At 41.8% G+C, this 24,262-nt stretch overlaps 1 protein-coding gene across 6 annotated transcripts in view; it reads left to right on the forward strand.

Annotated features, from left to right (window-relative positions):
- ARHGAP6 (Rho GTPase activating protein 6) overlaps positions 1-24,262 on the forward strand; it is a 517,050-nt gene that overhangs the window by 433,714 nt on the left and 59,074 nt on the right. For 5 of the 6 annotated variants that reach the window (XM_059680028.1, XM_059680030.1, XM_059680031.1 and 2 more), the window contains exons 3-9: positions 1,677-1,748; positions 3,374-3,520; positions 8,650-8,906; positions 11,768-11,963; positions 18,509-18,564; positions 22,049-22,199; positions 23,241-23,389. In XM_059680028.1, the coding sequence (XP_059536011.1) occupies positions 1,677-1,748; positions 3,374-3,520; positions 8,650-8,906; positions 11,768-11,963; positions 18,509-18,564; positions 22,049-22,199; positions 23,241-23,389 (1,028 nt within the window). The remainder of the gene's footprint in view (positions 1-1,676; positions 1,749-3,373; positions 3,521-8,649; positions 8,907-11,767; positions 11,964-18,508; positions 18,565-22,048; positions 22,200-23,240; positions 23,390-24,262) is intronic. The other variant, XM_059680029.1, reaches the window with a different exon arrangement.

Raw genomic sequence — 24,262 nt, forward strand, 5'->3', positions numbered from 1 at the left:
AAGAGTGAAGATTCTTACAAACTACTTCCATTTTATGGAAGGAGAATCATTTTTGCAATATTTGTTTTTGCTTTTGGAAAGGAAGGAGGGATTGAATGTTGATTATATTGTGATATCTTTTGCCTCCAAACATTCAGAGAGGAGGAATTGGAAACATCTAAACCCCGTGAGGATCCTAGGAATGCTTGCTGTTTCAGAATGCATAGTTAGGCTTTTCTACATATCAGAGTCTTGCTTTCACATTTTATTGGGCTGAGTCTCTTTCTTTACTACACTTTTTAGTTTATCCCTTCAAAAACACTTCTTAATCCCCTTCTTACACATAAGTTTCCTTGTGGCGCGGGCTGTGTTTCTCCTATTTGACCACAGTGTGGATTCCCGATTCGCATCTCCCACATGTTAAGTTGACAGCTGCATAATCCCAAAACGCATTCTTATAATGACTGCCAATATTTTATGATGACATCCCAGGAATTTGATTGCAGCTGCCTACTGATATGAGTGGTATCTTTATTATTTGGTGAGTTAACTAGACATATTAAGTGTATCTGCTGCAAGCACAAGATGCTAAAAGAATGTATGACGTACTTATTATAGTGAAAAATTAGAAACCACCCAAGTGTCCATCAGTGGGGGAGTAGTTAATTAAATCAAGGAAAATACATCTGAATTTAAGTGTCAGGGTCCCCATTAAGCACTTTATATGCATCATTTTATTTAATTTTCACAACAACCCTATGGAATTCCCACTTTATAAATGAGGACACTGAGACTTATCCAAAGTCAGTTAATAAATGGCACAACAGTAATTAGATCTGCGCGCTATAACCCCCAAATTCATTTCCTTCTCCAGTTACACTCTACTAGCTCAAGAATGCCAAAGCCTTATGTGCTGTTAACTCTTCTTTCAAAGAGACTTGATTCAAGATGGCATTGGTTTGTTTGTGGGGTTTGTACTTGCTTAGTCCCTTCAATTTTTTCACCCAAGCCCCTCCCCTCTAACATCTGTCAGCCTGTTCTCTCTATGTCTCTTTCTATTTTGTCTGTTAGCTTATTCTGTTAATTACATTCCACATGTAAGTGAAATCATATGGTATGTGTCTTTCTATGACTGACTTGTTTCACTTAGCAAAATACAACTCATAGGCAGAGACAACAGTATGATGGTTATCAGAAGGAAACGGGGGTGGGAGGAGCTAGAAGATAGTAAAGGTGGGTAAATGGTGACAGGAGACTTAACTTTGCACAATGCAATATACAGATGATTTGTTACAGAATTTTACACTTGAAACCTATATAATTTTATTAACTGATGTCACCCCCATAAACTCAATAAACATTTTTAAAAGATGACATTGGTTCACATAAATATGAAGAATAGGAAGAAACTCATCTAATAGTAAAAACAAACATATCTGAAATGTCAAAACTAAATTATTTCTGAAGGAAATAAATTTCCTATACTTTCCAATGAAACAAATTTTAAGAGTATACACCAAGATTCTAGAGATGTGTGCAATCCAAGTAAGGGATTTTTCTTGTATTTTCAGAGCCATTGGTCTGTTTAAAATGTCAAATTATGAGTGAAGTAAGTGAGAAGTCATGCTTTTGCTCAGACACGATTATTGATATTGTATTCTTATTTTTACAACTTTTTATTCTTTTAATATTTACAGATGGACAAAAGAGGAAGAAATCTTTGAGAAAGAAACTGGATTCACTAGGGAAGGAGAAAAACAAAGACAGAGGTAAGGAACAGAATGAACTAGAGGGAACATATCTTCCATGGAGCATAATGGTTGAATTTGGTGGGGTTTTTGAATTGCATAGATTTATGTGGTTCAATGCTATTACGTAAACGGGATTTCTATGATGGAATGTCATTAAGAACTGTTTGGGTCTATTCCTTTGTGTTTGAGTGGCCCTGTATTGAATTGATGAGTTCAGCTGGTTTGAGAAAAGTGTGACTTCAGCCAAGTTTATGGTTCTAATTATGATGCTGGCCAATCAGCTATGCATAGAGAGAACCTGGGTTGAGTAGCCATGGATAGCATCTCTAACGTTAACCAGCTGTCTGGCAAATCCAGATATTTAGGCAGGGCTAGTTGAGTGAGAAAGAGTTTGGATTCGCCTACCATGACTACTGGAGAGAAACAGTGTCATCCTCACGGGTTACTGAAGATGAGCCATTTTCAGCATTTTGATGTTAGATCATTGCGTGCTTATTCTTTGCCTTATATGTTTTGGGAATTGTTGACTCTTTTCATACTGTTTTGTGTACCCTTTTGTGTCTACTTAGGGAATTGACACTTTAGCCATTCCTTGTGGTCGTTTCAAACTAATATTAATTGAGCCCACACAATGGGCACCTGGCCCCCGTTAGCATAGTACAACATTTTGTTGTTCGTTTCTATGAAATGACTGCTGAATGGTGTAGTCATATGAATGTATTTTCATTTTATGTGACATAGTAAATGAGTGTTAAGTAAGGAGAGCCATGTGCTTCACCTGGGAAATCTTTTATATAACTATTGAATGTCTGCTTGATGGAAGGAAATAAAACTGGAGGTATAAAAAATAAACACATTGTAGTCAATATTGGACAAGACCTAGTCCACATCATCGATCCCAGACTCTATACCCATATCTCGAACCATGCTAAAGGGTCATTACATTTGATTCTTTGGAACAGGGGTCCTCAAACTTTTTAAGCAGGGGGCCAGTTCACTGTCCCTCAGACCGTTGGAGGGCCGGACTATAGTTTAAAAAAAAACTATGAACAAATTCCTATGCACACTGCATGTATCTTATTTTAAAGTAAAAAAACCAAAACGGGAGCAAATACAATATTTGTATTTGCATGTGGCCCGCGGGCCGTAGTTTGAGGACCCCTGCTTTGGAATAAAAGGAGATACAGAATTCTAAAGAATGGAAAACCAACATTTTACTTCCCATAGAGCAGTGGTCGGCAAACTCATTAGCCAACAGAGCCAAATATCAACAGTACGACGATTGAGATGTCTTTTGAGAGCCAAATTTTTTAAACTTAAACTATATAGGTAGGTACATTGTTATTCACTTCATTCGGGTCTTCCTAAGGCTTAGGAAGAGCCACACTCAAGGGGCCAAAGAGCCACCTGTGGCTCGCGAGCCGCAGTTTGCCGACCACGGGTACTGAGCAGATGAGCATTTTTGTGGGAGATGTTTCAGTTCTCTCAGGGAGAGAGATGTATGTGTGCTTGCTTATATCACAAAACAGCAGGACGCAAGAATGGAAGTGAGCAGGGATGGAAGGGCCAGGGTAAGTAATTGACCAATATGTACTGGGCCATTGGGCATTTTTCAGACCAAATCATATTTATGTATTATATAGGCGCAGTGAGAACCTGGCAGTGTTCTACAAGGCTGCGCAGGGAGCTGACTTGGGGAGAAATAAAACAGGTCCTGATGCTTCCAAAGGAAAGACACATCACCCATCCAACTAAGGGGAGAAAAACAAAGCTTCATGGGGAAAAAAATGGTATTTTTTCTTATTTAAAGTAGCTGTGATATTTAAAAAGGTGTCCTATGCTTAAATGAAGCTTAATTATATGGCATCCTTCCCAAACATAAAGTCCTGGGAACCACTGTGAGGGGCAGCATGCGGGTCTCACACAGTTCGCTGGTTCACAGTATTTTCTTCCATTTGAATATTAGCATTTGAGTTCATAACAGCTGCACATGTGAAAAATGATAATCACTTGAATCCAAGAGTAAAACCAGGAAAACAGGAAACTCGAAATGACCTCTTGGGTTAGATCATCTAAAAATAAATGAGAGCCGCTTATTAGAATCAAATTGCTTTCCCAATAAAGAGTGATTCATTAAATGTTTGGTACGCCGCTAAATTAATTGATTCAATCAGAATGAATCATGTCCTGTATTTTATTTCATTGCTTGACATAATATACAACAGATCATGTGACATTCCTGCATCTCTCCTGCCACTTAAGCTTTGCCCATGTGACTTTTGATTTCCATATGAAACTAATTCAAGAAGGATGCTGGTGCAGAAAACATGTTTTCTTTTTTTTTGTCCCTGTGTCAAAAGGCTATATAAATATTTTATTTATTCTTGCCCTCGCTAATTTTTAGTTTTATACATTTATAAAGAAGTCACGAAAAGCTTAAGTGTATCTATAATCAGCAGGTTTTGGGGTACACCAATAAAGCATTACTTTTTTAACTTATCTTTATTGTTGAAAGTATGACAGATGCCCCATTTTTTCCTCCATTTACCCCACTCCCACTGCCACCCCAGGCCTTCACTGCATCACTTCAAGGATTATGTCCTAAGAAGCCTGAAACACCAATCAGAAAGTATATATGCACCCCTGTGTTCATAGCAGCATTTACAATAGCTACGATCTGGAAACAGAAAACACATTGTCATACAGAATAGTTCCAAGCCCTTAATTTCTCTTAGTTAAATTGCTTGGCAACCAAAAAGTATTTGTAAACTTTTAGAACTTTAGAAAAATCTCTTGCTGGTATCAAAGAGAAATCACTTGGAGGGCAAAGGGTTAAAAATAACTACTTTGTCCCAGTGAATGTGGTTCCTCATCACAGCACCAGGGGGATGGAGGCACCATCAAAGTGTCCTGGAGGGGGTGGCTTGATGGTGTGTTTAAACCGATTGCCACACCGCAGGGTAAACAAACTTGGGGTGGAAGGAGACAAGACTGGAAAGAAGCCTGATTCCAGAGGTAGGATCACTCCTGCTAAGGACAAAGCGTAGGATGGGATGGAGGGAGAGGATGAAAGAGGTGGCGTGCATGGAAAAGTAAGAGGAGAGCAGGTCAGGGAGATGGGATGACAGAGGATCAGATAGGCCATTTCAGTAGATGTCCAAGCCACCCAGGGGGATGGTAGACTTGGGAGGGTCACGACCATGAGTCGAAGTCATTGACAATAGAAGATACCAATGAGCAGGAGACCAGGGGAACGTTGCAATAGCCCGTTCCTGCCGCACAGTGGGAAGATGATGATCTGGGAATGGCAGTAGGGAGCAGAGAGGGTGTCATGCTTGACCCCACAGTTCTTGGGGCGGGAGAGTAGGCAGTTGCTACTGATAAAAACAGCACGGGAAGCAGCCTCCGTGATGAACACATTCCATAGATGGGAACATGAGACACATTGTTCCTGGCCCCCAAACAGTGCATCTTGGATAATATCCTTATGGTTTTAGAAACCTATTCTCAACTTGATTAGCCACTATCATCACAGGTTCCTTTTTATCCACTGATGGAAGAGTTTTGAATCCTCAGATAAGCATGGGTGCTCAACTCTTTATTTACACATAAAGGAGGAATTTGCTCAATATACTTGTGATAAATCCCCAATTTCACAATAGCCATATTTTGAAAAGCAAAAATATTTAAGGAATCACATCTCGAATTTGACAGAAACTAGACATGGCAGTACAAGTTGAGTGGCACAGGGAGGTCTCCTTTCTGAAGCTTAGAAGAGCCCTTGGAAGAAAGCAATGAGAAACTAAAGAGACTACATCAGAACGCTATTACTGAAAGAATAAACTCAGCCAGGAGAGAAATCCCATTAGAAATAAAAATCTGTGATAGGTGGCTACGGCTCTTGATTGGGGAAAAAAGAGAGAAATAAAAATTGAGGAGAATGACTTCACATATTTCATCTGTTTCATTTTTATTCAGTTATTCCAATTTACAAGTAGAGTGACAGACTCTCAGATATTAAAAGTGACAGATTTCCAAAGGAAACCCATTTTTCTTCTCTTTCCCCCCAGGGATATTAGAAATCTCTAAATGAGACTGGTTGGTTTTCCTTGTATAGAAAATGTGGCTCAGAGAGAAATCAGTAGTCCCCATCTCATATTAAATTCTGCTCTGAGCAAGCCTGCATGAGCAGACACATGTCACTTGAGATATTCATCAATATCCTTTTTGCTGTTATTGTCCCTAATATTCTGTGTAGCTGCCAACCCGGCCATCCACTTGTTTCTAGACTTTCCCCAACCCTTTTTTAAAAAATATATTTTATTGATTTTTTACAGAGAGGAAGGGAGAGGGATAGAGAGTTAGAAACATCGATGAGCGAGAAACATCAATCAGCTGCCTCCTGCACGCCCCCTACTGGGGATGTGCCCGCAACCAAGGTACATGCCCTTGACCGGAATTGAACCTGGGACCCTTGAGTCCACAGGCCAATGTTCTATCCACTGAGCCAAACCCATTAGGGCTCCCCAACCTTTTTGAAGTCAGACTATTTGATTGTTCCCATAGACAAGAGAGTACTGATTTACATAATAAAACCTGAGGTGCACAGCAGGTGGTCTGCGAGGGCCCCGTTTGGTTTCTCTTTGCTGGTAGTGAAAGTGGCCTTTTATAAGGAGCATTGCAGTTTGTTACACTGGCCACATTGATCACTCAAAACAAATTCCTAAAATATTTTTGGGATTATTATTTGCCACCTGGTTTGTGGATGGAGAATGGTAAGCATCTGCAGAAAATCCCCAAATGCTAAGCCAAGGTGCTGAAGGTTTAATTTTCCACTTAAAAACGAATTGCTGCCCTAACTGGTTTGGCTCAGTGGATAGCGTCAGCCTGCAGACTGAAGGGTCCTGGGTTCGATTCCAGTCAATGGCATGCACCTTGGTTGTGGGCACATCCCCATTAGGGAGTGTGCAGGAGGCAGCTGATCGATGTTTCTCTCTCATCGATGTTTCTAGCTCTCTATCCCTCTCCCTTCCTCTCTGTAAAATAATCAATAAAATATGTATTTTTTTTAAATGGTGCCATGTATCAAAGAAGAAAACCTTTAAAGCATCTTTCCACCTGATTTAATGTTAGCTTTTTCTTTTGAAGAACAAACCATTTTACAACTGTTTTCTCTTGATCACTCTAGTTTTTTTTTAATTTTTAAAATATATTTATTGATTTTTTACAGAGAGGAAGGGAGAGGGACAGAGAGCCAGAAACATCAATGAGAGAGAAGCATCGATCAGCCGCCTCCTGCACACCCCCCGCTGGGGATGCTCCCGCAACCAAGGCACATGCCCTTGACCGGAATCGAACCTGGGACCCTTGAATCCCCAGGCCGACGCTCCATCCAGTGAGCCAAACCAGCCAGGGCACTCTAGTTTTATTTATAGGGGTTATAAAAAGAATGGGGAGGCTAGCCTCCAATTTGCTGCTGCTAAAAGACCTAATTTTGAGTCTAAAAGAACCATTTAATCTAATCATTAATGCTCTTCACCATGAATCAAATGTTGCCAATAAAATGCCTGGCCCTGCCCAGCTGGCGTGGCTCAGGGGTTAAGCATACACCTATGAACCAGGAGGTCATGGTTTGATTCCCGGTCAGGGCACATGCCCAGGTTGTGAGGTCGATCCCCAGTAGGGGGCGTGCAGGAGGCAGCCGATCAATGATAGTCTCTCATCATTGATGTTTCTCTCTCTCTCCCTCTCCCTTCCTCTCTGAAATCAATGAAAATATATTAAAAAATATAATGTATATATAATATAAATATAATATAAAAATATAATATAATATAATATAATATAATATAATATAATATAATATAATATAATATAAAAATATATTAAAAAATGCCTGGCCCTAAAGATTGGTGTCCTTATGATGTATCTGTATACACATTACTGAAGAGATCCAGAAAGCAACTGAATGTACATCTACAAATAAAGCCATAGATTTCTGCATTCTGTTCCTTCTCCAAAATTTTCCTCACTAGAGGACTGGACAAATTGTATCTGGGGCCCTTCACCCGATAGTTAATGGTGGGACTCCACTTTCACATGTGGTCAGCAGAACAGCCTGAGCACAGATCAGGAGTGACAGCCCCAACCCGGCTGACTTGAGCCAGCATGTGGGGGCAAGCAACACAGTGAAAAAAGAGCAGACTTCTTTCCAAGTTGCTCCTCTGCCTCTCAGATTATCATGTCATGTGATAGCTCTTTCACTGGGAACTTCAAAGATATCTACTTAATTGAATTTGCCTTTGCTTCATGCATTTCTCTATGCTAGCGCATTATGGACACTATTGCATTTATTTACATATCTGACTCTGCACTCCGCCACTCCACTCTCGGTAGCTTCCGGGAGCAAGGACTGGGCCTACCTTTCACAGGCTTTGTACTCCCCATTGAGTAATTTGACGTGGCACATAGTAGGTCTTCAATAAGTGCCTGTCAAATGAATGTATCAAAGCAGAGTCTTACCATGCCTTGTAAGCTTTGGGGGTTCTTCAGACATATAAATTGAGGACTAACTCTTTGTAAAACTGTGTCCTCATGAGGATAAACTATTATGTACATTTTATCAAAAATACCACATTTCTCTATAAAGTCATTTCCTTTCAACCATACTTGAGATATGTGGAGAAAAACAAGAGGCCGAGAAGTCTAAAGCCTATAATAGTTATACACACTAGCTTTCCTTATTGAAATAGAAACTTTGGCCACTCTGATCAATACAAAAGTCATCTTCTTATTTGGATTGAGCAATCAGTTCTTCCAAAAACAGCCATTTGAATATGTCTGCCCTGAGGTCTCACGCATCAGTGAAAGTCTCCACTGGTCCGGTCTTTCTCTGAAAATGAATGTGTTTCGATTCCAGAATTCATCCCGCAGGCATTTGGAATGCCCTTGTCCCAAGTCATTGCAAATGACCGGGCCTACAAGCTCAAGCAGGACTTACAGAGGGACGAGCAAAAGGATGCATCCGATTTTGTTGCCTCCCTCCTCCCATTTGGAAGTAAAAGACAAAACAAAGAACTGTCGAGCAGTAACTCATCTCTCAGCTCCACCTCGGAAACACCAAATGAGTCGACGTCGCCAAACACCCCGGAACCAGCTCCTCGGGCCAGGAGGAGGGTAAGTTGTTCCGTATTTTCTCTGTAGCCAATGCGAGGCCAACCAAAGGTGTATGAGGTTATTTTCTGAGCCTTTGCTCATGTGAAAACTGGAAATGTCATTTGTGTCCAGGTATGTCAACAACTCCACTCTGGGAGAATTTACACCGGCTCTATGGCACCTGGCACCCACTCAAAGCCTTTCCCTCATCCCTCTCAAAGCCCTCGGGCACCCCTCCTTGTTTACATATATATCCCATGATATCCCGAACATTCTACATCACCATTGATCCTGGTCTATTGCAATCTTCTGTTGCGTTCGGAGACTTTCCCATGAGACCATGAGGCTGGAAGGCAGGGCTGGATGTTTTTGTTCATCTCTTCATCTTCAGCCGAGAACCGTGCCTGGCCCAGTGAATTGCTGCTGGTTTCATAAACCATCTTTTTCCTGGAACTTTCTTTTTCTCAGACATAGCCAGATATATATGTAAGCAATATGGATATGTTACCATTTATTTAGTGAGTGCTGTGTCTAGGCACCGTACTATTATTTGGCATTTCAGATTTCACATTTCAAGTGAAGAAAGCTGAGTTTTCAGGAAAGCTGGTTGGTGACTGGCTGAGTCCGTTGATAAACATTTCTAAAACTTCCCAGGTCACTGGGAGAACTTCTCTCTCTTTTCTCTCACCTGGAGGCTCCCAATTTTTGTCACCTCCAGCCTTTGACTAATGCCCTAGTTAAAACCCTAGACCAGTGGTCCCCAACCTTCTGGCCCTTTAAATACAGTTCCTCATGTTGTGACCCAACAATCAAATTCTTTTCGTTGCTACTTCCTAACTGTCATGTTGCTACTGTGATGAATCGTCATGTAAATATCTGATATGCAGGATGGTCTTAGGCGACCCCTGTGAAAGGGTCGTTTGACCGCCAATGGGGTCGCAACCCACAGGCTGAGAACCGCTGCCCCAGATACTTCTCACTTGAAATCCATATTTCTCCATCCACCCCCAACATTCAGGACCTCTCCGAGACAGAGGGGCACACGAGCCACTGCTGTTTTTCAAAGCTTTGGTTCTGTGTAAAAAGGAAGACATGACCACCTTTGAATTTGCATGATGGAATTGTTCTTCCAATCCTGTCATTGTCCCTCAGACTGTCTGTCCCAACCCATATATGGCAATGACAACAAGACTGTACATTAGAGTTTTCTGGTAACCTAAGCCAGTAGTCGGCAAACTGCGGCTCGTGAGCCACACGCGGCTCTTTGGCCCCTTGAGTGTGGCTCTTCCACAAAATACCAGCTTTTCCACAAAATACCGACTTCTGCGCATGGGCCATGAAGTTTCTATCGCACTGTACGTGCACGCCCGCACGTGGTATTTTGTGGAAGAGCCACACTCAAGGGGCCAAAGAGCCGCATGTGGCTCGCGAGCCGCAGTTTGCCAACTACCGACCTAGGCCTATGCAATTGGCCTCCCAAATGCATTCTCCTCTTGTGCAGGCTTCCCAGGACATCAGCAGCCAACTTCTTCCTCCACACTTCATCTCAGGATGGGCGAGTGCACAGACATGGCTGGTGCCCTTGTCCCTGCCCCTGGACCTTCACTATTCCTAGCAAGCTGGCCTTCTCACCTGCCAGCACCTCACCTCTTTGCTGAGGGCTTTCTGTGATGGCCAGAGGAGCCCCCCCAGGCAGATGACAGGCTGCACAGACTGAGTGTGGCATTGATACCACCTCCCTGCCCCTATCAGAGCTACTCTTTTTAGAAATATATATTTTATTGATTTCAGAGAGGAAGGGAGAGAGAGAGAGAAGCATCAATGATGAGAGAGAATGATTGCTCGGTTGCCTCCTACATGCCCCCTACTGGGGATCGAGCCTGCAACCTGGGCATGTGCCTTTGACTGGAATCGAACCCCGTACCCTTCAATCCATAGGCCGACACTCTAGCCCAGCGGTTCTCAACCTGTGGGTCGCGACCCCTTTGGCGGTCGAATGACCCTGTCACAGGGGTCGCCTAAGACCATCCTGCAGATCAGATATTTACATGACGATTCCTAACAGTAGCAATATGACAGTTAGGAAGTAGCAACGAAAATCGTTTTATGGTTGGGTCACAACATGAGGAACTGTATTTAAAGGGCCAAAAGATTGAGAACCACTGCTCTAGCCACTGAGCCAAACGAGCTAGGGCAGGAGTGACCATTTCTTAACTGAGGAGCCCTTAATCGATGACTCTTGAGACTTGGAGTAGAAATACCTCAGCTCTGTCACACCTGAGCAGGGAGAGCTCAGGGGTGTTTGATCCACACTGCCTCCCAGGGGCCCCCATGCAACTGGACCCCAGCTGCCCCTGGTGGTCATAGGCCGGGTGAGGCCCCGGTCAGGGGCTGCTTTCTCTTCCATGTCTCATTTCCCCACTCCCCTGCAGGTGGCTGCGGGGACCACTTCCCTAAGAAAGTGCTTTGTGCTGCTTCTGGGAGAAAGCAAGCTAAGACTGTTTTATTTGCTTCTTCACAAGATTTCTCTAACTACCTCATTCATTGAGTATGCGATGTTTTCTTGTTTTAAGGAACAAAGTGGTTGCGTTCAAATATTTTAATTATATGTTTGCCCTCTTGTCTTTCATTTGGAAAATGTTGTCTATTGTTGAAATTGTCACTGCCAGGATCTTACCCCATATACGGACGTCTTCTAACTTTTTCAAAAGATATTTGGGTTTTTTCCCTCGCAATATAGAAGCAGCACAATTAAATCAAGCAGTATTATTTCAAGCATGATAAATAATTATAGGTCAAAGTATTTCTGGATGGCATCTGGGGGAAGCTGTTTTTATCTTCTCTGTCGGCACGCTTTGCTCATGGCTGTGTGTGATTTGCAGGGTGCCATGTCAGTGGACTCCATTACAGATCTTGATGACAATCAGTCTCGACTTCTGGAAGCTTTACAGCTCTCCTTGCCTGCGGAAGCCCAAAGTAAAAAAGAAAAAGCAAGAGATAAGAAACTCAGTCTGAACCCTATTTACAGGCAGGTTCCCAGGCTGGTGGACAGCTGCTGTCAACATCTAGAAAAACATGGTAAGCAGACCTGTCTGTCAGTACTGCAGGCTTTCATTAATTCAAGCATCATTTACTCAAGCACCCCGTTTAATTCTGTGTTCACTGGATCAAACTCTGGGCCAAAGTTTCCTTTGTGAAGATAGTTTATGGCCCTAGCCGGTTTGGCTCAGTGGATAGAGCATCGGCCTATGGACCGAAGGATCCCGGGTTCGATTCCTGTCACGGGCAAGTACCTCTGTTGCAGGTTCCGCCCCGGCCCGGGCTCTGGTCAGGGTGCGTGCAGGAGACAGCCAATCAATGTGTTTCTCTCACATCAATATTTCTCTCTGTCTTTCCCTCTCTCTAAAAATCAGTGGGAAAAAATTAATGGAAAAATATCCTCGGATGAGGATTAAAAAAAAAAAACATAGCTTATGGATGTGTTTGCTTAAGAGATTCCTGGGCTAACCAAGATTTTGGGGGGAACATCTACTTGATGGCATTCAGACTACCTAGTCCCCAAGAGTCTTCAGAAGTAACCTTTGAGGCCAAGAAATTTAGGGGAGGGTAAGATCTGTTGGACTAGGCCTGTCTCCAGGATCCCCTTCAAACAGAGAAGACCCACTTTTATCTTTGTTTATACATTGAAGTCACTCATAAGGCTTCCTTTAAAAAATAAGAGTCCAGCTTCTTTTAAAAAAAAGATTTGAAAACCATTTCTTGCAAGAATAGAAAATACATAGTTCTTGACAACAGGTTCCTATATTGCTATTTGCATTTTCGTGGGAAGGGTGTCCACTTAAAATTTCTTCACAAAGACCCCTTTGGCAACTCAGTTTCAGATAGCATATTGACTTAAAAATACTGAAATTTCGACTTGGCTCATCAAACGGCCATTTTCATAATCTAAATTTGTTGGCTATATAGTGTTAGAATGCATTTTATGGACAGAAGAAAAGTTTTTAACTGCTTCTTGACTATAAAAATAATATGTTTAGTGTATTAAAGGGAAAAAAGAAAGGAAAGCAAAGAAAATTCTGAGGCTATTATGTAGACATCACTGCTGTTAACATGCTCATTTCTTTCTTTCTAATAAAACTGGGACTTCATTAAAAATTATTAAGGATATAGCTAAATCTCTTAAGATCATTATATATGGAAATCACTTGATTACATATGAGTGACTTAATTAATTAATTATATTGAAATTATATGTTTATACAAGATATTAATACATGTGTCGGTGTACATGTGTGTGTATGTGTTTTTCTATCTGTCTCTTCTCCTTGGCAGATAAACCGGAGTTCAAGAGAAAGGTCTTAGTCATTTTGAATTCTCAACACTTAGTATCATGATGAGCACAATGTAGATGTTCAATGAATATTGTTTGAACAGAATTGTTTTTAAAAATAGCTTAACAACTAAAGAGTAAAATACTATGAATATGTAAACGCAGCCCCAATTTCACTATGAGGTAGAAAAAGAGACGCTTTTGTAATGAGAATTGTCCTTATAAAGGATTTAGCGAGTGAACTGTAAATATTTTTAAAAATTCTAAACAAGAAAATACCACTCCAAGCATGCAAGATTCCAGAGTCAGGCTGAGGAACTGCTTTTGTGAAAGAAAACTTGGTGTATCTTATTTTCTTTTTGAAAATAAATGATAGTATGTGAGCTAGCATTTCCTTTAAGTGAAAAGCAGGGCGATTCACTTTCCTTTTGAGAATAATTAAAAGGCAGCTTAAGGCCTAAAGGAAAGAAGGTAACTGGGAGATCTCTCAAGGCCCCGGTTCTGTTCTGGGTTTCCATGGTGTTGAGACCAAGTGGCTCCTGGACCATAGGAGACACGTTCAAAATCAAGCAGATATTAATCTTGTTCACTTTAAACCAATGAATAAAAAGCAAACTTCAAAACACAATTCTTTCAGAAGACTTTGTTTGCCAGTTTTTGAAATGGGTAGCAAGAGTTTGATTCACTTTAGCCTTATAAACATTTATCAAAGATCGTTTTATTCTCTCCAAAGTTGGTCTAGACCAGTGGTTCTCAATCTTCCTAATGCCGCAACCCTTTCATACAGCTCCTCATGTTGTGGTGACCCCCAGTTTCATTGTTACAAATTGAACATAATGAAAGCATAGTGATTAATCATAAAAACAATATGTAATTATATATGTGTTTTCCGATGGTCTTAGGCAACCCCTGTGAAAGGGTCATTCGACCCCCAAACGGGTCGTGACCCACAGGTTGAGAACCTTTGTTCTAGACCAGTGGTCAGGCAAACTCATTAGTCAACAGAGCCAAATATCAACAGTAAAACCATTGAAATTTCTTTTGAGAGCCAAATTTTTTAAACTTAAACTATATAGGTAGGTACATTGTTATTAACTTAATTAGGGTCCTCCTAAGGCTTAGGAAGAGCCACACTCAAGGGGCCAAAGAGCCGCATGTGGCTCGCGAGCCGCAGTTTGCCAACCACGGGTCTAGACAATTAGCTAGACTCCATCTATATTTGTGTACATCACCCTTCCCCACTTATATTTCATCCAAATGCTTTCTATACCATCGGGTCAAAATTCCTTAAGCATCCCCAATTCCCCAAAAGCACACGTGAAAAACAAGAGAGACAATATAATGGAGAGTCATACCTGTGGTATTTCTGGGATTTAGGCCGGTTTTGGGGTGGGGCTTCCGCTTAGTATGCCTGCCCTCCTTACTCGCATTCCCCAAGCCTGAGATTCAGGTGCTCTGGGTCGAGTTTTCATTTCAGTTTCTGATGAAAAGGAGAGAAAGGTGATCACGTCCATTTCTGGGGCAGGGCACAGCGAAGTCATGTTTCTTTGCCAGATCTATGCCTTTTTTCTCCGTACACCTGTTTTTACCAGTGACTGTCTTTTTTTAAAATATATTTTATTGATTTTTTACAGAGAGGAAGGGAGATGGATAGAGAGTTAGAAACATCGATGAGAGAGAAACACTGATCAGCTGCCTCCTGCACACTCCCCACTGGGGATGTGCCTGCAACCAAGGTACATGCCCTTGACCGGAACCGAACCTGGGACCCTTGAGTCCGCAGGCCGACGCTCTATCCACTGAGCCAAACCAGTTAGGGCACCAGTGAGTGTCTTAAGTCAAGGCTACTGAATGCCTAGACTATATCTTCTCTTTGAGGAAAATCACTGTGAGGCTTATTCAGCACTGGCTGTCTAAATGCTGTTGTTTGCTATCTCTAAAAAAAAATAAATGAATACTTTTAAAACTTAAAATAGATAATAATCAATTGAGATATATAGTAATTATAACAATTGATCACTAAGTAGCTATTTTCTAAATCAGTCATTTTTACTGAGTGGAAAAGTACTGTAATTGAGAAAATCATGTCAGAAATGGACATTTCTGAACAGCCTGGAGGAATTCAGCCAAATGAAGAATCTCATCTTGCATAGAAAATGCCCTTATGCGATATCTCACCTATGTAGAAATTTCAACTATCGGAAAACCATCAGAAAATAAGAAAATAAATGTGGTCCAAAGTACACATGCTGAGACCTACTATTATATTAACATTTTCCATTTTGCACAAGAAGACTCACTCTGTTCAGTGAGGGTATAGTTCCCTTTACATTATAGTCGATGACAGATATATTCTAAGTCAGCGGTCGCCGACTGGTGGTCGCAGAGCACTGGTGGTCCGTGAGGTCCGAAAGGTTGGCGACCGCTGTTCTAAGTACAGTGGGGCCTTGACTTACGAGTTTAATTCGTTCCAAGATCGAGCTCATTAAGGAGCTCGTTAACTCAAATTACTCTATCAACTCAATGCAAAAAATCAGCCGAGAGACAGCTGGTATCTCAAAAAACTCGTTAGTCGGGACACTCGTAAGTCAAGGCCACACTGTAGTTCATATGCATTAGCTAATACTGAATCACTGTTTAACTTTTGAGGCAGATACTTATACTCATTTTTCAGATGAAGACATATAATTCTGGCCCTGGCCAGTGTATCTCAATTGGTGGGGTGTCATCCTATGCACCCAAAGGTCCCCGGTTCGATTCCCGGTCAGGGCACACGCCCGCGTGTCCAGCTTGATCCCCGGTAGAGGGGGCATGCAGGAGGCAGCAAATGGATGTTTAGCTTTCACATCGATGTTTGTCTGTCTCCCTCTCCCTTCCTCTGTGTCTAAAAAGCAATTAAAAATCTTTTTAAAAAAGAAATATAATTCTGGCCTGGCTGGCATGGCTCAGTGGTTGAACGTCGAACTGAACCAGTCGTATGAACCAGGAGGTCACAGTTCGACTCCCAGTCAGGGCACTGGCTCGATCCCCAGTGTAGGGCATGCAGAAGGCAGCCGATCAATGACTCTCTCATCATTGATGTTTCTCTCTCTCCCACTTCCTTCCTCTCTGAAATCAATACAAATATATTTTAAAAAAGAAATAGAACTCCGAATTTGATTTTAATAGCTTGCTTATCCTGTTTTCAAGCTCCCAGAGAGGTAGAAGCAATGAGGACTGGACTCAGTTGTGAGGCAGACACAGTGATGACAGAAGCAAGAGGGTACGGAAGTCTTCTGAAAATAGATACAAAGCAAGATCCCACCCAAGAGCAAAGTGCCAATATAATTAGCCCCTCTCTCACCACGATCCGCTCAAATTAGCCTGGATACCACTTATAAGGCAGAGAGGTGATAAGTGGGGTATTTATGGATGTCGTTTCTAACTAAAGATCCTTAGAAAACCAAATAAAAAGCCTTGTACTTAATGCATAATGTGGCAATACTATAAAAGAATACACAAAAAGATTGTACTAGTTAGAACTGTTTCAGTGGCAAGAGAGAGGAACCTCAATAAAACTAGATTAAGCAAAGCACCCCCCCCCCCAAAAAAAAAATCCTATTACATACTGGAGGTCTGAGTATTATATACCAGTTCAGGCACAGCTGTGACTATCATTTTAAAATTTAGGTTAGATGTTATATTTTATTTCTTTAAAATATATTTTTGTTGGTTTCAGAGAGAAAGGGAGAGGAAGTGAGAGATAGGAGCATTAATGATGAGAGAGAATCATGGATCGGCTGTCTCCTGCACGCCCCCCCACTGGGGATCGAGCCCACAACCCAGGCATGTCCCCTGACCCGCAATCGAACTGAGGACCCTTCAGTCCACAAGCCGACATTCTATCCACTGAGCCAAACCTGCGAGGGCCATAATACCTCTTAGGAAGTATTTTTGCCCCCCAAAATCAAACCAGAATCAGAGGAAACTCTGGTTCTAAATATGTCTTCAGAGGAAATAAAGAGGAGAGAGGAACATGCTAATGACACTATGAGTGTCCAAGTCCAGATGATGGGAAAGTCTACAGAGGGAGAGCTATGCTGTTTCTTCATGAAACCAATTACGAGAAAAAAAACACAAGCAGAGAAGGGAACACATCCATTAAGAGACTAAAAGGCATATAGATGTATCACAGTTTGTGAACCTTACGTGAATGTTGACTGGAAATTTAATGATATTAAGGAACTATTGTTGAAATGTCTCGTGTGTGATAACACCTGTTTGTTTTAAGAGAGCTAATTGTTTAAGAGCAGTCTCTCAACCTCCACAGTAACCCCACTTCTAGGATATGATCCTAAGAAAATTAGAAGTGTGAACCGAGACCTATGTACAGTTGTACATAATAGGGCCATTTATAATGCAAAACAAGTGCATATGTGTTGGGGGACCTATATGCCAGTCAGGGGGGAATATGAAGTAAATTGTGGCATATTCATACTATAAAGTATTTGCATGCATTTTAAATGACATTTACAAGGAATTTTTACTGGCGTAAAAAAAAATCTTATAGCATAATATGGAATGAAAACAGTAGCATTCTCTCTCTCTCTCTCTCTCTCTCTCTCTCTCTCTCTCTCTCTCTCTCTCTCTCTTCCTCCCTTCCTTCTTCCCTCCCTCCCTCCATATATGCAGGGGTGGACAAAAGTAGGCTTACAGTTGTGAGTATGTGAACATTTATTCTTGCATTATTATTTATTAATTATATATTTGCATTACAACTGTAAACCTCCTTTTGTCCACCCCTGTATATATATATTGAGAAATGGCTGGATAAAAAGAACCCCAAATATTAAAGAGCGATTATTTCTGTATCAGGTGTTTTTTTTTGAAGTATATTATTTTTTACATGTTTCTGCCTTTTATAGATCTTCTTTAATAAGTACATGTTTTATGTATGATCAGTAAAACAAGAACTATTTTCAAGATTGATAAAGAGCTAAAAATTCATATAAAATTCATGATTAAGTAGTTATTCTGAATAATAAGAGAAACTGTTACATAACTTGTCTCATACGGAGGTGCAGAAGCGCATCATAGCACCTGAAAAATTGTTTGAGCAGAAATGTTTGGCATCCAATTATCCCGTTGGTTATAGGGCCAACCTGTAGGTACTGGGGAGTGACAGTGGGCGCATCACGTGATGGCATTTGCATGCTGTAGCCCAGGGCCGGCCTTCTGTTCTGCTTCTATTTTGACTTCTGCCAGAGTTTCACGCCATAAGACAGGTCTGTTGATTTTGTTTGCTTGTTTGCAGGTCTCCAGACAGTGGGGATCTTTCGAGTCGGAAGCTCCAAAAAGAGGGTGAGACAAGTAAGTGAGAAGCCAAGATGATATTGTACGTTTCCCTTGACTGTCAATGGGATCACCTCGTGCCAAGTTCAAGCTTTTGCAAATTCACTTCGGAATATCTTTTCTGCACGTTCCTGCCAATTAGAGTATAATTGAGTCCCGAGAGGTAAAAGGCAGCAGGCCAGCAGCTCAGAGGCTCAGAAAGGTTGCAATTGAGTTAGGATCAAACATTTGAAAGCAAAACATCCAGACGTGTGCATGGTGTGTACAGCCGAGCAAAACTGATTTAGAAATATCTTACTGAAACTGTAAACGCAGGAGACTCAGAGAGTACCTAATCAGTAAGCGATAAGAAATAGAAAATAATTATACAGCACCAATATTTTACTAAAATGCAATATGAATAATGCCATTAGCATTCATACAATGGGATGCTTTCAGATGACCCTAGGACTCTAATAAATAATTCTCAAAAATAAACAATTCTTATGAATTTTCCATGGAACCAGTGATTCCCAATTCATTTTTCATGTCTCGATTTCCTTCAGCGCTGTGCAACATTCTTGCAACAGAAGCTTGCTATCTGAGCTTCAGGAATACTGTCCTCTGATCAGGCAGATATCTGCGTTCATGATGGTTTCATAAAAGGCAAACCATCCTTTGGGAAAAGAATTCATCTGTTGGCTGAAAAAAATTAAAATGTTCTTTTCCCTGTGTTGGTTTTAACAGAAAGGAATAAGGAACTTAACTTAAAAATGAAGCCAAATCAAAATTATTTTCAGTTGGATGAAGCTGAAGGAATATTTATTTAGATTATTGCAACTAACTGAACTAAATACCCCCTCACCTATCTTATTTTTTTTTTTCAAGATAAGAGATCTTTCAAAAGAAGTGTGTTTTCTGTTTGGTTTGTTGGTTGGTTTTTATTTTTCATAGTCATACAAGAGACTGTTGAATTCTATGTCACAATAGGACGCGCAGGAGGGACGATAGCATAGTCATATGTCTTAGGCCTCTGCAGAATTGCAGGGTGTTTCCGCCAACATTATCTCATTCAATCTGCCCACCAGCTCTGAGTAGCCCCTTTCAAGCACTTCTTTTGAGGATTCAAGAGATTAAGAAACTTAAGTCAATATCACACAATGTTAAATTCAAGATCAGAACATTTAGACCAAGCTCTTTCCACGGTCCATTCTTTCTGAATGTGTGTGTGCTCAGAAAAGAAATAGGGTGTGTTCGAGCCCTGACCGGTTTGGCTTACTGGTTAGAGCATCTGCCTGTGCACTGAGGGGTTGTGGGTTTGATTCTGGTCAAGAGCAGATACCTCGGTTGCAGGTTCAATCCCTGGCCCTGGTCTGGGCTCCTATGGGAGGCAACCAATCGATGTGTCCTCTCACATCAATGTTTCTCTCTCTCTGTCTCTCCCCACCCCTTCCACTCTCTCTCTAAAAATCAATGGAAAACATACTTGGCTGAGGATTAACCAAAAATAAATTAATTAAAGAAAGAAATACGGTGTGTTCGAATGATCACAAGTGGGAGTGACACCAATAGAAGCCTTCTCTCTAGCTGCCTCATGCACACTAATGGAAAGTTGCCCGGACAGTGGTTCAAGACAGTCATGGGCATTTTCTTCAGGTGGAGAGGTAGTGTCAGGAATTACTCCTCAGTTATATCTGGATCCAGCAAAAGAAAAACTGCATGGAGATTATCTAATAAAAATAGAATTCGTGTTCATTTAGACTTAGATTTCAAGAATGAAAGACTCTTTAACTCACCATTTCATCTTGTTATATTTCCTTCTTAGCACCCTACACTTTTTCTTCAGAACAATTGTCACAATATTAACAGTTAATTAATCATTTGTGGGATTACCAGGTTATTACCTGTTTCTCTTATCAGCTTGAGAGCTGGGGAAGGGGAAGGACTTTGCCTCTTCATTCACCACCATACTTTGAAGGCCTGGGACACAGAAAGCGTGCATTACATCTTTGTTGAATGGATGGATGAATGGATGCTTCAACACATGAACTCTTATAGAAGCTCATTGCATTGAATAGATTCATAAACTCACATAATTATTTGTAGAGAACAATACCTAAGAGAAGTTGAGCTGTCAGTGATATGTAGGGTGCAGCGCTATGATTCCCTTCTTGCTATTGTGTCTTCCTGCTGCTGCTGTGAATGCTAATAAACCTAGTATAATGATTTAAGGCCTGGAAACCTTCTGGGAACTGTTACTAAGCTACTTGGGCAAATATAAGGCAGCTTTTATTTAGTTATTGTCACCTTTCAAAACTTAGTCATGCTTGGCTCATCGGGTTTTAAATTTCATTGTTTGCAGAAAAAGCTCTTTGCTTTCTTGTCGAGTATTTCTGTAAAATGTCAAAATTCCAACATGGTAGGAATGCTGATATGCAAAACTGCTATATAATGGATTCATTCCTCCCTCCCACAATTATAGTTGACCTAACCCCTTAGCTCTTCTTCCCAACTTCTGGATATAGTTATCAAACCCTTCTGCTTGCATCATTAACAGTAAACCCACAGATACTTTTATTTAATAATGCACTTACATGTATATTGCTGGCTGGGTTGCATAGACTCTGTAGATCAAGGAAACATGTTGTTTGCATCTCCTCCTTGGGTATTAAGTTTACGCAGATCTTTTCATATATATATATATATATATATATATATATATTAGAGGCCCGGTGCATGAAAATTCATGCACATGGGGGGTCCTTCAGCCCAGCCTGCACCCTCTCACAGTCTGGGACCCTTGGGGGATGCCCACCTGCTGGCTTAGGCCTGCTCCCCAAGAACAGATGATCTAAAAGAAATAATCATATCCTTGGGTAAGGATTTTTTAAAAAGGTAATGGTTGCATAAAAATTCACTGCCGGCGGGGATGAGGGGACTGGGAGACTCTAGCAGAAGGTGCATGGAGCAGCCAGATCCACACGCCTGCCGCACCCCCTTCCCCCACCCTCGGGGCTGAGGGGACTGGGCGTTGCCATCTTGTGAGGATGTGATGGTCAATTAGCATATTGCCTCTTTATTATATAGGAGATATATATATATATATATATATATATAGAGAGAGAGAGAGAGAGAGAGAGAGAGAGAGAGAGAGAGATTTCAGAGAGGAAGAGGGAGAGAGAGAGAGAGAGAGAGAGAGAGAGAGAGAGAGAAACATCAGTGATGAGAGAGAATCATGGATTGGCTGCCTCCTGCACACCCCCTACTGGGGATCGAGCTCACAAGCAAGACATGTGCCCTTGACCAGAGTTGAACCCAGAACCCTTCAGTCCATAGGCCAAAGTTCTATCCACTGAGCCAAACCAGCTAGGGCTATGCAGATTATTAAAACTACCTGAAATAAATATCTCCTCACCTACGTAAACTTAATACCAGATGCTGAAATCACAGCGCTTCTTTTGCTGGGCACTGAACATAGAGATATGGTGTTACGAGACTGCCACTTGAACCGTTGTCTTTCCAGTTACGCGAGGAATTTGACCGTGGGATTGATGTCTCTCTGGAGGAAGAGCACAGTGTGCATGATGTGGCTGCCTTACTGAAGGAGTTCCTGAGGGACATGCCAGACCCCCTTCTCACCAGGGAGCTGTACACCGCTTTCATCAATACTCTCCGTGCGTAACACAGCTACCAGTAGGAATGTGTTCCTGGATTACCGGGATGTCCAACTCACTCATCCAAGCGTTGTGCATGTGTTTCCCACAAACTTTTGGTCCTTATTTATTGGTCTCTAATGAGTGGGTTATTTGGGGAATTTTCTGGGATTCACCCTGGAGAGAATTAGCAAGAAGCAAGTTGCAATAGAACAAATGGATGTAGCCAAGAATATGGGATGCTTTCAGATGACCCGAGGACAGTAGAAAGTGCTGTCTATTGATGCTTTGAAGTAATAGCAAGAGTTCCCTTTGAATCGGTGCCTAAAAATGAGTTTGCATTTCTTGCACAAAGGAGTGAGAAAGGGGCTCAGATTGAGAAATGGGGACAGGCAATATTCCAGGGAAGCAAGATGGTGTAGCCCCGTGCCAGGACTTTCCCTGTGGCCACTGGCAGGCTATAGAGACAAATCCCATGGAGGAGAAAAGGAAGGTGAGGGTGGGGTAAGAATAGGTTAGAGCTGAGTCAGCCTCCATACCTTTCTTCCTCCAATGCTGTAATTCAGATAGGATCACAAAAGAGAGAGAAGACGCTGTCGTTGCGCTGTGTCTTAGTTATTGCCAACAAAAAGTCTATCTCTTCTGTATTGCTCAACAGAAAAGAGTTTCAGCTATGTTATAAACTCAAATTTTAAAATGTTTGCCAATTCTCAGTCATTGTTAGTAAATATTAACCACAAATGAAAGACAATAATACACCAAGTAAATGATTAGTAATGCCAGGAAAAGGAGGGAGAAGAAAGGGAAATTAAGGTACCTTCCTAGCCTGGATTATAATGCTTGCTCAAGATGTTCCATTTCCCCAGATCTAATGAATCTTTACATCCCTCATAGAACCTTGCTGCTAAATTGCTAAATCAGTGGGAGCGTGGGTGAAGGAAAGACATGTGACCTGATCATCTCTTTCTGAAGAAAGTTGAGAGGAGGGCCCCTCCTCTGAGCCTAAATCGTGTGAATTCCCCCATTTTACTGACTTAGAGCGCCTCTTCTTGCCTTGCTTAGTGTTGGAGCCAGAGGAACAACTGGGCACCTTGCAACTCCTCATCTACCTTTTACCTCCCTGCAACTGCGACACCCTCCATCGCCTCCTCCAGTTCCTCTCCATTGTGGCCAGGCACGCCAACGACAACGTCAGCAAAGATGGGCAAGAGGTATGCACCCTTCTTCTGCTATAGAGACTGTGACTCTTCCCTTTGCTTTTTTTCAAAAAGCAAGCCATCACCCGGCTGGCGTGGCTCAGTGCTTGAGCGTCGACCTATGAACCAGGAGGTCACGGTTCGATTCCCAGTCAGGGCACATGCCCGGATTGCGGGCTCGATCCGCAGTGTGGGGTGTGCAGGAGGCAGGCGGTCCATGATTCTCACTCATCATTGATGTTTCTATCTGTCTCTCCCTCTCCCTTCATCTCTGAAATCAATAATAGAAATATTAAAAAGAAAATAAAAGAAAAAGACAACCCATCGATTTGGTTAAACATTTCACCCGGAGGAAATGACTCCTCCCCTTTCCCAGCCCATCTGTGTAGGAAGAACTAATGCAGGGTTTTGTCTCGAGGGACAGTTGCTAAGTGCATTAACCTCCTGTGTGTCAAGGATGCTTCTCAATGAGGCCGTCATTTCATGAGGATGCTTACCTCGAGACCTCAACTTTCCCTTTGTGTGAAGCAGAAAAACAATGGGCTACAGAGATGCTTACAGTCATGAAAACATGGAGTCATGGAGATGAGGGGAGATGGCTGTCCTTGCAGTTAATTTGATTTGCTTCTGTGACTTGGAGCTGAGATGTGATGTCACCTCTTTATACTTCCGGTTTGTTCCTGGAGCTCCCTTCCGCCCTGTAGCTAGAGGTCTACTATCTTCCTTTTGAGAGGTCCCTTCTCTCCTTAAACCCTTCCCCCCAAGTAGGGACTGGCTCAATGCAAGGGAAGGCCAGCCTGCTTCCAAACCAGATGTAGGAGGGACCTGAAGGCCTCCCCCATCTGAGCTCTTGGGCTCTGGTTCACTTTGGTCATACTCATAAGCTTC

The sequence above is a fragment of the Myotis daubentonii genome, chromosome X (genome assembly GCF_963259705.1).
Source record: "Myotis daubentonii chromosome X, mMyoDau2.1, whole genome shotgun sequence".
Taxonomy (NCBI): Eukaryota; Metazoa; Chordata; class Mammalia; order Chiroptera; family Vespertilionidae; genus Myotis; species Myotis daubentonii.